General features: G+C 43.8%; 2 protein-coding genes across 3 annotated transcripts in view; both read left to right on the forward strand.

Moving 5' to 3' along the window:
* Positions 1–3,601: 3,601 nt before the first annotated feature.
* Positions 3,602–12,133, forward strand: LOC109519549 (b(0,+)-type amino acid transporter 1). Of its 2 annotated transcripts, none has more exons than XM_019876149.1 (6): positions 3,602–4,577; positions 8,604–8,737; positions 9,342–9,471; positions 10,558–10,682; positions 10,774–10,861; positions 11,635–12,133. In XM_019876149.1, the coding sequence occupies exons 1-6, from the start codon at positions 3,879–3,881 to the stop codon at positions 11,863–11,865; spliced, it is 1,407 nt and encodes a 468-aa protein (XP_019731708.1). In that variant the 5' UTR covers positions 3,602–3,878; the 3' UTR covers positions 11,866–12,133. The 2 variants fall into 2 exon arrangements, with proteins under 2 accessions (XP_019731708.1, XP_019731707.1); XM_019876148.1 differs by lacking the exon at positions 3,602–4,577 and adding an exon at positions 5,559–6,983.
* A 1,551-nt stretch (positions 12,134–13,684) lies between these two features.
* Positions 13,685–15,147, forward strand: part of LOC109519550 (b(0,+)-type amino acid transporter 1-like) — a 6,467-nt gene continuing 5,004 nt past the window's right edge. Inside the window, exon 1 of the mRNA XM_019876150.1 lies at positions 13,685–14,464. Coding sequence (XP_019731709.1) covers positions 13,772–14,464 — 693 coding nt within the window. The 5' untranslated portion in view covers positions 13,685–13,771. The remainder of the gene's footprint in view (positions 14,465–15,147) is intronic.

The following is a 15,147-nucleotide window of genomic DNA, read 5'->3' on the forward strand; positions in this document are numbered from 1 at the left end:
ATCCCGGATTTAAACACAAACCCATTTGCTTAGAGACACTGGTTGAAAGACTGATCTCAAAATGACATAAACAGCAATTATTATTATTATTTTTTTTTTACAAGAACCGTTAACAGTTCATTTGAAGTACATGAGGAGTTATTAAATGTCCTCTAAAAACATGGATATAGTCAAAGCTCACTAGTGTTACAAGCACGCGTGGTGTTGTGATGGATCCCGATGCAAAGGGTGGTGAATTTTCCTGCCCTATCCTGCAGTGTATGTTTACAAGTGATTGACTTGTATGATTTGGAGTATTTTGAATGACACACAGGGCCCTGTAGGATAACATTAAAATCTTTCAGTGAATTGATTTTTGTGAAGGCATGCACAAAATGAGTTATTGCGTGATTTGCTGTGAAGCAGCGTTGTGCCGTCTTTGAATGGGAATTTTTATCTGAGAGTCCATGGGGAGGAAGGTGATTTTTTTTTTTTTTTGGTTTGCTTCGAAGCCTTAGTAGTTCAGGACTAGGTCTTTTAGCATTTGAGCATTAAAATATAAAATACTCTACTGTCCATTAATTTAAAACAAACCAAAAAACCCCCACATCTGATCCAGACAGGCAGTGTGCGGCCCAATGTGCCTAAGAAAAAATTTGGGGGCCCCTTCCATCATATAAGTTGCCCATCCCTGGGATAGTAGACATCCATATATTAAAAGTAAAACATAAATAAATGCAAGTAAACCGTTAATTGCTCTGACTGAACTACTACTAGGGGAACATTGTGAAGTATGTGTTGGCATGTGTGCCTCGCATTCAAGAGGTTCTGGGTTTGTGCCAGGTTCATCAATTTGACACTTAGACATAAAACACAAGGAGGAGACAGGAAATTCAATTCTGGTACCAGGGGGGAACGAGGAGAAGCGTTGGTTTCAGTTCTCTGCACATCACCCAAAGTTCTCCCCGCTCGCCCTCTCATTTATTGGGAATCTAATACATGGGTGTGTCCAACCTAAAGGATGAGGGCTGTTGAAGACACACTGAACTTGTTTGACTATGTGTGTGTATGTGAGTGAAAATTACGTACATGTGTGCAATCATTCCAAAAACACCAAGTTGCAGCTGGTGTTGACAGTTCCGTCCACGTCCGACCTTGCTCCTGTTTAGTCTTAATACTTATCTCTTCCCAACCACTTCCTTGGAAAGGTGGTTGCGTCCCTAAACTGCCACGCAGTGCACTAAGCATTCTTGATTATAAATGTGAGTATATAATGATTAAAAGCATTATATCTTTATTAAAAGCATAAGCGTTCTTCATTGCAGGCATAAGCGTTCTTCATTGCAAGCGTAATCAATTTATCATTAATAATATGTCAATGTATGATTACCAAAAACAATCAACCTAACAGTTTGAATCTTAACTCTGGCCTTTATTTTCTCCCCGCATCTTCTCGCAATGCTTGCATGAGTTTTCTACAAGTGCTTCCCACGGTTAAAAAAAAAAATTCATGTGAAGTTGAGAAAATACAATCTTGCAAAAAGGAGTACACCCCTTCCATGTTTGTCAATAGTTTACATTTTGTAAACTTGACATGCTGCCACAATGTACAATGCGGTAAACAGTCAATAGCGTACATTTACGGTTCTCTCAAAATAACTGAATACACAGCCATTATTGTCGCAACTGCAGGCAATAAAAGGGAATACACACCACACACGTGAAAAGGTCCAAATTGGGGGCCATTTAGCCGTTTTCCAGGCGTCATGTGACTCCTCAGTGTTGTTAGGTCTCATGTGTAAATGGAATGTGTGTTAAATTTGGTGTCATTGCTCTCAACCTCTCATACCGGTGACTGAAAGTTCAATATGGTTGATCATGGCTAAGAATTCTGAGGATCCATCCGTTATCTGATGCACTTTATCCTCACAAGGGTGGCATGGGGCGCTCGCTCAAGGCAACCCGGGCGCTGGACAGCGATCCGCGGGCCGGAAGAGCCATCTGCCCGAACACCGGCAATACTTGATTGGTTCTTATTGTAGCCTGTAGAATGTTTGCCCCTTTTTTGTTTTGTTCCCTCTTGTGGCACCCCGTAAACAATGTCTGCCATTGACAATGCTTGGCCCCTCCATCCTACCATCCATCCATCCATCCATTTTCTAATCCGCTTATCCTCACAAGGGACGCGGGACATGCTGGAGCCTATCCCAGCCGTCTTCGGGCAGTAGGCGGGGTACACCCTGAACTGGTTGCCAGCCAATCTCAGGGCATACATAGGCGGACAACCATTCGCACTCAGAATCACACCTCGGGAATGTGGGAGGAAACCGGACTTCCCGGACAAACCCCACACAGGCACGAGGAGAACATGCAAACTCCAGAAAGGAAGGCTGAGGCCGAAATCCAACCTCTGACCTATGCACTGTGAGGCGGACTTGCAAGCCAGTCGCCCACCATGCCACCTCAACTCTGAGGATCTGGGAGAAAAATAATGCTTTTTTTTTATATAGTTGCCAAGGCGACAAAAAGATTACAAACACCCTGAAACTGAACTGCAGTCACAAAAGAGAGATTTAACAGGACAGGATCCGCTCAGAACAGAAACTGCATGTTGTGAGAACCATATCAAGATCGTTCGAAAATAGACATTTGAGTACTGCCAGCATTGCCTCTCAGTACTCAAACCATACATCACACACACTGCATCAAATTGGTCCGCATGGCTGTTCTCCCAGAAGGAAGCCTCTTCAAAAGCGAATTTACACCGAAGCTCACAGGCGGTTTCCAAGTGACAAACCGTGCAGCTTGTGAGAACTCCATGGCCAAGAAGGCGAAAGCAATGTTGGAAAAGAATCATGCCCCCATAAAATATCGACACTTTGGGCACAATTTGGACATTTTATCCTCAGGGGTGTACTCCTCAAATTGCTTGCCAGCAGTGAAGGCGTAAAGGGCTGTGTTGGGTTATTTTGAGGGGACAGTAAATGTGCAATTATACACACGCTCTCTGGACTGACTCCTTTACATCGGAGCAAAGTGCTACTTTTTTGTTGTTCTTTTGTCCCATGAACAGGTAGACAACATTAGTGTGTCTGTTTGCGTGTTATAAATATGATCGATTTTTGTGTTAGTGCACATTGCACACTTAGCATCCTGTCAGTCTCACTTTCACAAAAAGTATTTTCAAAATAGAAACGAATGAAAAAGCAGGTCACCTTTAACCGACGGTGGCGTATGACCTGCATCATCGGAAGTTGTTCGCGGTCAAAAGTCTGCAATTGCCGCTTGCGATCAGAGCTGTGGCGCGATATCTTTTATTGTTCTTATCATTCATTCTCTTTTATATTTGTTTCATGTACAATTCACCGAGAGTACTGGCAAACAATGAGAATCTGGAGTGCCGGGAGAAGTATTTGAAAACGGTACAAATGAGCCACGATCATTAACATGCTGCAAAAGTGCGTCCCATGCCTCCGCATCAGGTCTCTGCTAAGGTAGGCGGTGATTTCTTTTTCGCAAACCCACAAACTCTTGTGTCTAACTTTATTTTTCTTTTTCATTCATCTTATCGGCCATTATGGCGATTGCTCATCGGGGCATGCGTGTGTAAGTGCGTGCGTATCATGCGCGGCAACGGGTCGATCGCGAGAGGTTGGTTGATTGAAAATTAGATCTTCGACCAAAAATGTTTGGGCACCCTTGTTGTTGATACTATTCGAAAAGATAAGAATGGTTTTGACAGGTGTTGCCAAAGAGATAACCGCAGGCAATTTCTTTCCATTTGGCACAACGCAATCCTTCCGTGGCCATCACCTCTAACCTTTCACTGTTTACACAGATGTATCATTACCCAATGCTTATCCTGAGTCTGCAGTAGCCTATCCCCAAGCAGTCTCACGATGGCGACCGACAAACTCGGACTGAACCTGAAGAGGGATGTTGGGATTATTGGAGCGGTATCTTTCATTGCTGGCACCATGATGGGGTCAGGGATCTTCATATCACCCCAATATGTGCTCTCCACGATCGGCAGTCCGGGGGCAAGCCTCATTATATGGGCAGCATGTGGACTGCTAGCCATGCTGGGGGGGCTCTGCTATGCTGAACTGGGAACCGTCATTCCAGAGTCTGGCGGAGAATATATCTACATGATGAGGACGGCGGGGCGAGTGGTGGCCTTCATGTTTGTCTTCAGCTTTATCATTGTCATGAGACCTGCAAGTGCCACGGGAATCGCGCTCAGCTTCGCCGAATATGCGGTGGCGCCTTTTTTCCCGAGCTGCTCCCCTCCACTGCTGCTGGTAAAGTGTGTGGCTGCAGGAGCCATCGTCGTTCTGGCAATGGTGAACTGTCTGAGCTCCCGCCTGGCCACCATCATCCAGGTGGTCTCCATGGTCGTCAAAGTGCTGGCACTCACAGTGATCATATTGGGAGGAGTGGTGATGCTCTTTGAAAAAGGCACCGGGAACTTTGAGAACGCCTTTGAGGGAACCAATATGCACGTCAGGTCCTTTGGCATTGCTTTCTATCAGGGCTTGTGGTCCTACGATGGCTGGAATACTTTGAATTATTTAACCGAGGAGCTCAAGCATCCAGAAGTAAGACTTTTATGCGGTGACTTTTTTTCTTTACTGATAAGCCCAAAATGATTTACACACCAGCTATTTTTTTTATTTATGTGTTTATTCATGTATTTATTGATTTGTAAAAGTCGTTCGGAATGAATTTGCACCCCCCCCCAAAAAAAAAAAACAGTAAAATGTTTGGTTTTATGAGCTACAAAACACCGAGGGATGGACATGGAGTCAAGAGCTTTGTAATGTTTTAGTACGGTACGAAAAATGAAGGAGTCCCATACAGAAATTCATCTCACCCTTGGGTAACATTGGCTTCTCAAAAATTGCACTCATGTTCCTGGGTCAATTTGACCGGTCATGCAAAAAGTGTCAGAAAAAGGAATACTAGTTTGAAAAGCATGTACCTCAGCAAATGACATGACTACTGCATGTATAAAGCGAGAAATTTTACAATGGGCCATTAAACACAGGGGTTAAAACAGACAGATAACCAGATAACCCAGATTAACCTCAACAGTGGGTAAAATGGCTTCTTTTCAACACAGATTTTTTATTTTTTATTTTTTTTTGGTGGGGGGGGGCAATTTCAAAGGAGTTCTGTAAGAGTGAGCAACTTAGCCCGCACAGACAGGTCGGTCCTTCTGCATTAGCGTCTCTGGGGAGTACCATGTTATTTATTTAAAGGTCTCGTTTTGGTAATAGGTGGACCGGTGGACCAGTGGTAAGCACATCTGCCTCACAATGCGGAGGTGCAGGGTTCGATTCTGGCTTCGGCCTTCCTGTGTGGAGTTTGCATGTTCTCCCCGTGCCTGCGTGGGTTTTCTCCGGGAGCTCTGGTTTCCTCCCACATTCCAAAAACATGCATTGCAGGTTAATGGAACACTCTAAATTGTCCCTCAGTGTAAGTGTGAGCGTGAATGGTTGCTAGTCTGTGTGTGCCCTGCGATTGGCTGGCAACCGTTTCAGCGTGTCCCCCGCCTACTGCCCGAAGCCGACTGGGATAGGCTGCAGCACGTCCCGCCACCCTTGTGAGGATAAGCGGATTAGAAAATGAATGGATGGACGGTTGGATGGATGGGCCACGCATTGACAATGGTCGACATTTTTGTTTACCCGGTGCCACAACACGAGAGAACAAAAGAAGGGGCAAGCATTCTACAGGCTACAATAAGAACCAATCAAGCAGTGACGGTGTTCGGGCGGATGGCTCTTCCGGCCCGCGGGTCGCTCTCCAGCGCCGGAGTTGCCTTGAGTGAGCGCCCCGTGCCACCCGTTCAACAGCGAAGCCGAGACGCCCCACATTGGCATCCCCTCCGCCCCTCCACGCGGCGATGGAGCTTGGGTGCCCCTCAAGTCAGGTGCAACGGTTATTGATGTGTTATCAGTCACTGAAGTCCATAAAGATTAGGGAACATCATGTCTGTGGTTTGAGTTGTTAGTATTATTGCTGCTAGGTGATGCCACGTTTCTTTCACAGTAGTTTCAAAAATATTTTGCTGTCTTTACTCACATCCACAGTGTGGTGTGTTCACATGGCGTTTGCATCCCAGAGACCATATGACCTCCTGTATGCAGTGACAGTGTCTTATTCTTGATAACCTTTGGCTAACTATCTACTTTCTATGCCCTACTCACTTAATTATTAACTTGTGGGCTGCTGTTAGTAGGACCTTGGCCACAAAAATGTTTTTCCAATTCGAAGAAAGGCGCAAGACGGCAGCCATCATCATGGAAGATGAGACGCAAAAGCTCAGCCTCAAGCGTGAAGTGGGCCTGATGGGAGCTGTGTCCCTCATTGGCGGGACAATGATTGGCTCAGGGATCTTCATGTCACCACAGACTGTGCTCGCCACCATCGGCAGCCCCGGAGCCAGTCTGGTGGTGTGGGCAAGCTGCGGTCTACTGGTCATACTTGCTTCTTTTTGCTATGCTGAAATGGGAACCGTCATCCGGGAATCAGGCGGAGAGTACATCTACATCCTCAGGACGTCAGGCCCAGTCGTCGCCTTTATGTTAATCTTCAGCTCGGTGTTATTTGCGAGACCCGCCGGTGTGGTTGGCATCTCACTTAGTTTCGCTCAGTACGTTGTGGCGCCCTTCTATTCGGAATGTGCCCCTCCAGTTTTGCTCGTCAAGTGTGTGGCCGCAGCTGCGATTATTATTTTAGCGACAGTCAATTGTCTTAACGTTCGCTTCTCAATGTCAGTGCAGGTATTTTTTATGGTGGTCAAGGTCCTGTCGCTGGCAGTTATCATCGTGGGAGGTGTTGTGATGCTCATCAGAGGACATACTGAAAACTTTCAAGACTCCTTTGAAAACTCAAATATCGGCATCAGTCCAATTGGAATTGCTTTCTACCAGGGCTTGTGGTCATATGACGGTTGGAATAATCTCAACTATGTGACAGAGGAATTAAAACGTCCAGAGGTACAGTAAGTCACTCAATCTTTTCATTTGACATACAGAACAGTAGCCGATGTAAAGACAGCCTTAATGTTGTCTTTTACCCGTCACCAAACAAATGTTTTCATCATTGGAGCAAAAGCCTTATTTTCTTCAAACCAAAAAGCCAGTTGAAAAAGATGTCCAATTGTAAAGTTTATATCCAGAGGGCTTTGCATCTTGTTTGGGCTAGGTCAAGGATGGGCAACTGGTGGCCCACAGGCTGCATGCAGCCTCTGCCCATGTTCACAGTGCCCACCACTAGATGGCAGACATCACTTAAGAATGCCTCTCACCCCAAGACTGTAGTCCTTCTCCACAGAAAAAGAGAGCACGGGTCTGGCATGGAGCCAGGAGCAAATTAGGTCAAGAAAATGTGTTTTTAGGTCAAAATGAAGCCGAGGGTCACGGTGTGGCTGGAGCTCTCCCAATAGGCAGAGTGCACCCTGAACTGGTTTGCAGCCAATCACAGAGCACACATTGACAAACAACCATTCACCTAACAATCATACTGAGGGAAAATTTAGAGTGTTCCATTAACCTGCAATGAATGCATGTTTTTGGAATGTGGGAGGAAACTGCAGTACCCGGATAAAACCCACGCAGGCACGGGGAGAACATGCAAACTCCACACAGGAAGGCCAGGGTCTGGAATCAAATCTTGCACCTCTGCAATGTGACGCAGACGTCCTCACCAGTCGACCACCGTGCCGCCGACATTTCAAATCTTACTGCCGAAATCATGCTGATAAGTGATCACATCGTGTTCACGGGAGATTTTAATATTCATGTATGCTGTCCTGAAAAAATGTTGGCAAAGGACTTTTAAAGGCTTTTTGACTCATTTAATTTAGTGCAGTGAGTGTCTGGCCCCACTCACAAACAACGAGATACTTTAAATCAGGGATCACCAGCTGCGGTTCTCGAGGGCCCCATTCCTGATTGTTTTAGGTGTTTCCTGACTCCAACACATCAGATTCAAAATCCAAAACAGCTGGGATCGGATCATGTTTACCACTGCGTTACATCTAACTATTGAATCTGTCCGTGGTATTCGATCCCATTAATGCTGTATGTGCACCTACAGGTGCTTAACAATACAGGTCTCCATTTTCGTACTTTGTGCTTCGTAATGTGCTCCACACTTTCAATGGCAGACAGGTCTGGACTGCTGGCAGGCCATTCTAGTACTCACACCCTTTCACTCCGAAATCAAGCTGTTAAATCCGAGCTGACTTTGGCACCCCTATTCTGGTTACAAGTCAGTCACAGTACACGTACAGGCGAGACAAAGTAAGTATTTAGATTCACATTCACACCTATGGAAATGCTGAATCTTCAATTAAGCTAAGAAACATGTTTTCTGAATGTGGGAGGTAGCTCCGAAATGTACTTAGCACCCAGCACGTTAAAACGAATCACAGGGTGTAAAATAAATTGCACTGGCATGAAGCAAAATACATGTGTGAAAGTCTGGGATAAAGTTAGGAGATGTCAAACTGTCTACTTTTGCCAAGTTCTCACTGAAACAACACACATGGACAGTAATGACATTTAAACTGTAGAAGCCCCCCTCCATTCCTTGTGTACTTTCATCTGTTGCAGGTGAATCTTCCGAGAGCAGTGATCATTGCCATCTCGCTGGTGACTGGCTTGTATCTACTGGTGAATGTCAGCTACCTGACAGTACTGACACCGAAAGAACTCATATCATCCAATGCAGTGGCCGTCACGTGGGGGTGAGTGGCAGCAGCTGACAAAGATGTTTCGCCTCGAAAATCAATTAGTTTACTTCGTCTTGCTGATCTGATGAGGGAGGATTTGTGCTTCCTTTTGAAACCTTTCAACAAAGGACCAAAGCAGCACTGTGTACTTCATGCACACAAGGCATCACAAATTCATTCTCTTCGTTCTCCAAAGTGTATTTTGTGCCATCAAAAGACCAAGCGCCTCTGCAGGGGGAGCGAAACAGAAAATAATTGACAAGCGCTGGCTTAGTCCAACGTGATAGATAAACTTCATCTAGGGATGTGCGATAAACGTGGCAGCCAAAAACATAATTTTTAAAATTAATTTATGACTTAATAAATGTACATGAAAATAAATTAGCAAATTAATGACAGACCAAATATTAACTTTTTACTGCTGCAACTGGCATACGGATGGGAAGTATGCCTTTCAAATAAGAAAGCCATTAGTGCCTAAAGACCTTCACAAAGTACGGTACATTTAAATCCACTTGAGGTTCCGACCCTTTGTTTGCAAAACCTTGAGGAATTTATCGAGGGCGGAAATGGGTGGTGTGAAAGTTTCGCGCTGAACCTGAAACTTTTTGCCCCACAGGAACAAAGTGTTTGGATCCTGGGGGTGGATCATGTCATTAGCTGCAGCTTTGTCGGCTTTTGGGTCACTAAACGGGACATTCTTCAGCGGTGGTCGCGTGTGTTTTGTTGCTGCACGTGAAGGACACATGGTGAGAATTTTGTGGTCTTAAAAGTAAGAGATTTTCTTTTTTTTTCTCTCGAATGGAGAACATTTCAAAGATGTCTTAGCATTCTTGATTCTTGCTGTGAGGAGAGTAGACACACCTGCTTTAGCTTGCATTGTTTGTGCATTTCGGCATATTTCACAATGCAAGTTGTTTTTGTTTTTGTTTTTTTTTGTTTGTTTGTTTGTTTTTTGTACAACTCAATGCAAAAAGTCATTGTGCTTGGCAAGACTGAGACAACATTGGCGAAACACATCCCAGAGCCAGCAAAGTCCAAAATAAAAGCATGGTAGTTAAAAAACAGCTACACCACAAGATCCTGAGTTAATTGCATGACTGAGAACAATGATCAAATTTTGTTGACATCCACCACAAGCTCAAACTTAACCATGCACCCGACAAGGGGCAATCAAAATTAGCAACAAACGATTGCCACGAACAATATTGTATTGTTACAAAGTAAGACTTCTGGTCCAGAAATGCTGGCTAACTTTATTAATTACAGTTTAATGGCACCCGCATCTTAACAAGTCAGTTGATGGTGGAAATTCACACATAATTAGCCAGTCCTGCAATGATAATGTTGACTGACTTGTCAGTTGCTCGTGGATAATAGCAGAGACATGCCCATTGGATCGTGAAATGGATAGCAAGGTGTTAGCTTGAAAGCTAGCCATTATGTTTGGCTAAATTACTAATTTCAAGAAAAGCCAACAAAACGTTTTCTACATAGCTGTTGGAAAATGGATTCCGCAAACCCAGTGATGGAGGTTTGATTCTCTGTCAGTCCTTTCAGAAGACGCTACTCCGCCACGAAGGAAGTTTGCCTTCAACCCGATTATTACAGCCAACAATGACAAATATGCAAAGCTTGACTAATGGCAAAAGGCGCTTTGTTGGAGAGTCTTGCCAACCAGTATAACCGCCGGCAATGCAGTGTGGGCAATCCGAAAAACTCGGAGCAGTCGATAGAAGCCATGAAAAAGTCAGTTGTCTATTACGTGTCCTCTGCAAATAATGTTGTTGCTCCGTTGCCCTGTGAGGGAATAACGTATTGTGTGTGGTTTCTAGCCGGATATTCTGTCCATGGCTCACGTGCACAGACTGACTCCATCTCCAGCACTCATTTTCACCACTGTTGTCTCCTTGCTGGTGCTCATCCCCGGAGACTTTCAGAGTATTGTCAATTTCTTCAGGTGAACGCAGGCTCAGAATTGAATCCCTTGAAAACAAGCACATGGTATCTTTTTGTGTTTACCCAAAATCCATCTTTCTTTTCTTTGCAAGTTTCACTGCCTGGTTTTTCTATGCCATCACATTGGCTGGCCTCATCTACCTCAAGATTAAAAAGCCAGAGCTCCCAAGGCCATACAAGGTCGGTGCCACTCCTGGACGCGAGATCTTCCAATTCCAATAAAGTTGGAATGTTGTGCAAAGCATAAACAAAAAACAGAAGACAGTAATTTGCAAATCCTTTTCAACTTATATTCAACTAAATATGACACAAATAGATGATATTGAATGTTCAAACTGATGAATGTTAGTCTTTTTTGGGGGCTATATGCTGTCATTTTGAATTGGATGCCTGCAACATGTTTCAAAAAAGCTGGGACAGGGGCAACAAAAGTCCGGGGAAGTTGAGGGGCAAAAAGACTGTTTGGAACATTTCACAGGTCAATATTTACGTTGAAGTACCAGAGTGGCTTGCCAGCAGTCCAGACCTGTGTCTCATTGAAAATGTGTGGTGCATTATGAAGTGCTTAAAATCAACAACGGAGACACCGGGCTACTGGTCAACTGAAGTTGCACATCAAGCAAGAATGGGGAAGAAATCCACCCTCAAAGCTTCAACAATTTGTGTCCTAAGATCCCAAACAGTTTCTGAGTGTTGCCAAAAGGAAAGGTGATGTAACACAGTGATAAAAATTCCCCGTTCCAGCTTTTTTGGAACGTGTTGTCTTGTCTTTGGTGTGTATTCAATTAAATAGGCAGAAAGGGGACTTTCAAATCATTGTATTGCTTTTATTTATACTTGACACAGCGTCCCAGCGTCATTGGAATTGGGGTTTGTAAAATAAAACCATATACAACAAAAAACACAAATGGATGTCTCTCAGCATCTGTGCTCTTTTCCTTTTTTTCCTTCAGGTTCCCATCATACTGCCCATACTGGTTCTCATCGCAGCAGTATTTCTCGTGCTGGCCCCCATCATTGACGATCCTCAGATCGAATACCTCTATGTGACTTTATTTATCTTCAGTGGGGTCCTCATCTACATCCCTTTCATTCATTACAAGCTCTGCCCAAGCCTGTTAACCAAGTTGACCATATTCCTACAGCTGTTTTTACAGGTCGCCCCAGCAGAGAAAAACCTGTGATGCGGGCCGAAAGACTGTTTGGTTTTGCTCATATGTGAAGGTGATAACATTACCTGATTTTGTCCCATTGTTTTCTTTGATTTTACACCAAAAAAAAGATCTGATTCGGCTGAGAAATAGAGAAGATGGCTGAATATTTTGATTCATGAATAGCATTTATTTTGACTTACAATTTTTTTGAACAGAATCACTTTTTGGATTTAGGGTTACGTAACTGTGGTTTTGTTAAAATAAAGTCATGAGTTTTGTGGTTCAGTTCTTGAAATTCGAATATCAAAGTTGTGTTCCCCTTATACCATCATTTTAGCTGATGTGGTAAATCTTCTGTACATATCCATTTACAAACATTTAAACTTTATTAAAGAACTGTCTAGCACCAAAGTGTCCCAATGAAAAAGCAGAACATCTCATTGTGTAAATTACACATGAATACCAAGTACTGTTCGACATGAAACAAGGAGGACAAGCTGTCTTAAATGGTGATACGGTTTTGAGCAGAAGCCTAAAGGTTTTGTGCTACCACTGATTGGTAAATGAAACTCTTCTGAGTTCCTGCTGCCCTTAGAAAGGCCCGGATTCCAACTACGGAAAAACTGCCCCAACCTATGATGCTACGACAACAGCCACGCTTCACTGTAGGCAAGGCATGGTCTTGTTTTGGTTGTGAGCAGTGTTCCATTTGCGCTAAACATTACTTTTGGAATTATGGCCGCAAAGTTTAACCTTAATTTTATTGGGCCGTAACACATTTTCAAACAGGGATGAGAGATTTTTCAGGTCTTTTTTTTCCCTCCACCACGACAGGAGATTTTTGTCACATAGACCACTAAACAGCCAGTACTTTCCTGAAACTCCTGCAGCTCCTCCAGTCCATCTGTTGACCTCTTGGCAGCTTCTCTGATCGGGTTGTCATTTTTTCAGATTTTATTTCTTTTTTTTGAAGCGGGTGGTTTGGGTGTCCCAGGGTCCGACATTAGCGGTAGCCCGACAGCCCTGGACCGCCTTGTAGCTTAGATGCTGGCCCGACCGGGCGGGTATAAATTTCATAAATACAATCAAAGGGTGGCACGGTGGGCAACTGGTTAGCACATTGGCATTACAGTGCAGGGGTGCAGGGTTCAATTCTGTCTCCAGCCTTCCTGTGTAGAGTTTGCATGTTCTCCCTCGCCTGCGTGGGTTTTCTCCAGGTACTCCGGTGTCCTCCCACATTCTAAAAACATGCATGGCAGGTTCATGGCACAATCTAATTTCAAATTTTGAATTACTTTAAATTTTGCTATATGCACAGAATTTAAAAAAAATATTTGAGATAAATGATGAAAAAATAAATTCATAATCACATTTTAATCAACCAAATTCATCGAAAACGAGCTAAATTAATGCAACAAATATTACAGGACTCTTGATAATGTCAATGCTCACTGGGCTGAATTAACAAACGTTGAGGGCATCTTGTAGCCATACTTTGCCCAACAATACTATACACTGTGTATATTCACAAGTTTTTTTATTTGTTTATTTTACTGTACAAATATTTACCAAACCAAACATGCACAGTGGCGCACAGTGAATGTCTCTTCATTTCCAGCAAAAATTTTGCACTCAACAAATATCAAATTGCCTTTGCTGAAAATTGAAGTGAAGAGATGAAAATCATTTTGGAGCATGATCTAAGAGGAATTCATATCTTTTACAACCTTTTTATGCTCTGCAGAATCACGCAGTTACATTCTGATAAAACATTTACAAGATGAGTGCAGTTTTATTGGAGTCAAAAGCTTAATGTTTTCCTCATCCTTTCCTGAGTTTTGTCCTTTGCTGCAAAACGGCACAGCTTCATAATTTGGAGTGTCGGCGTCAACACTATTTTTGTGCTCTCGGATCTCACCTATACGAGCCAGAAGCCATGAAAATGAAAAGGGAAATCGGTTTGATTGGTGGCGTGGCATTTATTTCGGGGACCATGATTGGATCCGGGATATTCATGTCACCACAGTTTGTGCTGGCCTACGCGGGAAGTCCCGGAGCGAGTTTGTTGATCTGGGCCCTCTGTGGAGTTGTGTCCATGTTTGCGGCCATGTCCTACACCGAACTTGGAACGCTTATTCCTGAATCCGGCGGCGAATTTATTTACATCCTCCGGATCTTTGGGCCTTTTCCTGCTTTCTTTGCAGCAATCACTTCCATCGTGGTTGTCAAGCCTTTTGGCGTTGCTGCAGTGGCACTCGGTATTGCAAAGTATGCAACTGCTCCCTTTTACGTTGGATGTGATCCCCCGCAGCTGTTGGTGAAGTGTGTTGCAGCTGCGGCCATACTGACCGTTGCCATCATCAACGTCATGAACGTACGGATTGCTGTCAGAATCCAAGTTGTCTTCCTGGTGGTCAAGGTCTTAACATTGATGATTATTGTCATCGGAGGAATTGTGGCACTCACACAGAGCCAGCGAGTCCTTGTGCAAAACTTGAATGTTGACGATGCATTTAAGGGCACTCGGTACTCCTTTAGCACTCTTGGAATGGCTTTTTATCAAGGATTCTGGTCATATTCTGGCTGGTCCTATCTAAACAGGGTCATTGAGGAGCTGAAGAAACCCCAGGTAAGACTGTTAAAAAAATGTGGATTTTTCATCAGTCATTGTGTTCTTGTGAATTCAAGCACTGAACAAATGTGATATTGTGAATTACCACATGAAAGTTCCATTGAACAAAAGATAAACCCCTAACTGCAGTCTTTTTCTTTTTTGATGATATACATATACAGTGTATGTATGTATATATATATATATATGTGTGTGTGACGGGGGTCAAAACTGTGACGGTGTTGAGCTCCACGTCGCTGCCGCCTCAATAAGACCAGACACTGGGATGTGGCTTTTTCTCTCTTTTATTACTGCAACACAGTATGGCGGGAGGAATTGGTGAAGTCGCGGGGATTTTCGGGCTCAGAAATAACCTCAACTCAACTCAACTCAACTGTATTTATAGAGCACTTTCAAACAGCCATCGCTGCATACAAAGTGCTGTACATGGAGCAATTTAACACATACAACAAACAGTAAAGCAAATCGGTAATAAAGACGGGAGAAAGCACCGAACAGCAAAACCAAGAACAAATCTAAGTCATGCTGAGTCAAATGCCAAAGAATACAAGTGAGTTTTGAGGCGGGTTTTGAAGATGGGCAGCGAGGAGGCTTGCCGAATGTTCAGTGGGATGTCATTCCAGAGAGAGGGACCAGCAACAGAAAAGGCTCGATCCCCTCTGAGCCTCCGTTTAGTTCTT

Source organism: Hippocampus comes, unplaced genomic scaffold (genome assembly GCF_001891065.2).
Source record: "Hippocampus comes isolate QL1 unplaced genomic scaffold, H_comes_QL1_v1.1 scaffold252, whole genome shotgun sequence".
In the NCBI taxonomy this organism is placed as follows: Eukaryota; Metazoa; Chordata; class Actinopteri; order Syngnathiformes; family Syngnathidae; genus Hippocampus; species Hippocampus comes.

Bases quoted from the DNA above. Each gene is read 5' to 3' on its own strand.
- LOC109519549 (XM_019876148.1), top strand. From the start codon at position 6,240: ATGTTTTTCCAATTCGAAGAAAGGCGCAAGACGGCAGCCATCATCATG. The intron at 6,984-8,603 runs GTACAGTAAGTC...CATCTGTTGCAG, and splicing joins AGGAATTAAAACGTCCAGAG to GTGAATCTTCCGAGAGCAGT. The intron at 10,683-10,773 runs GTGAACGCAGGC...TTTCTTTGCAAG, and splicing joins AGTATTGTCAATTTCTTCAG to TTTCACTGCCTGGTTTTTCT.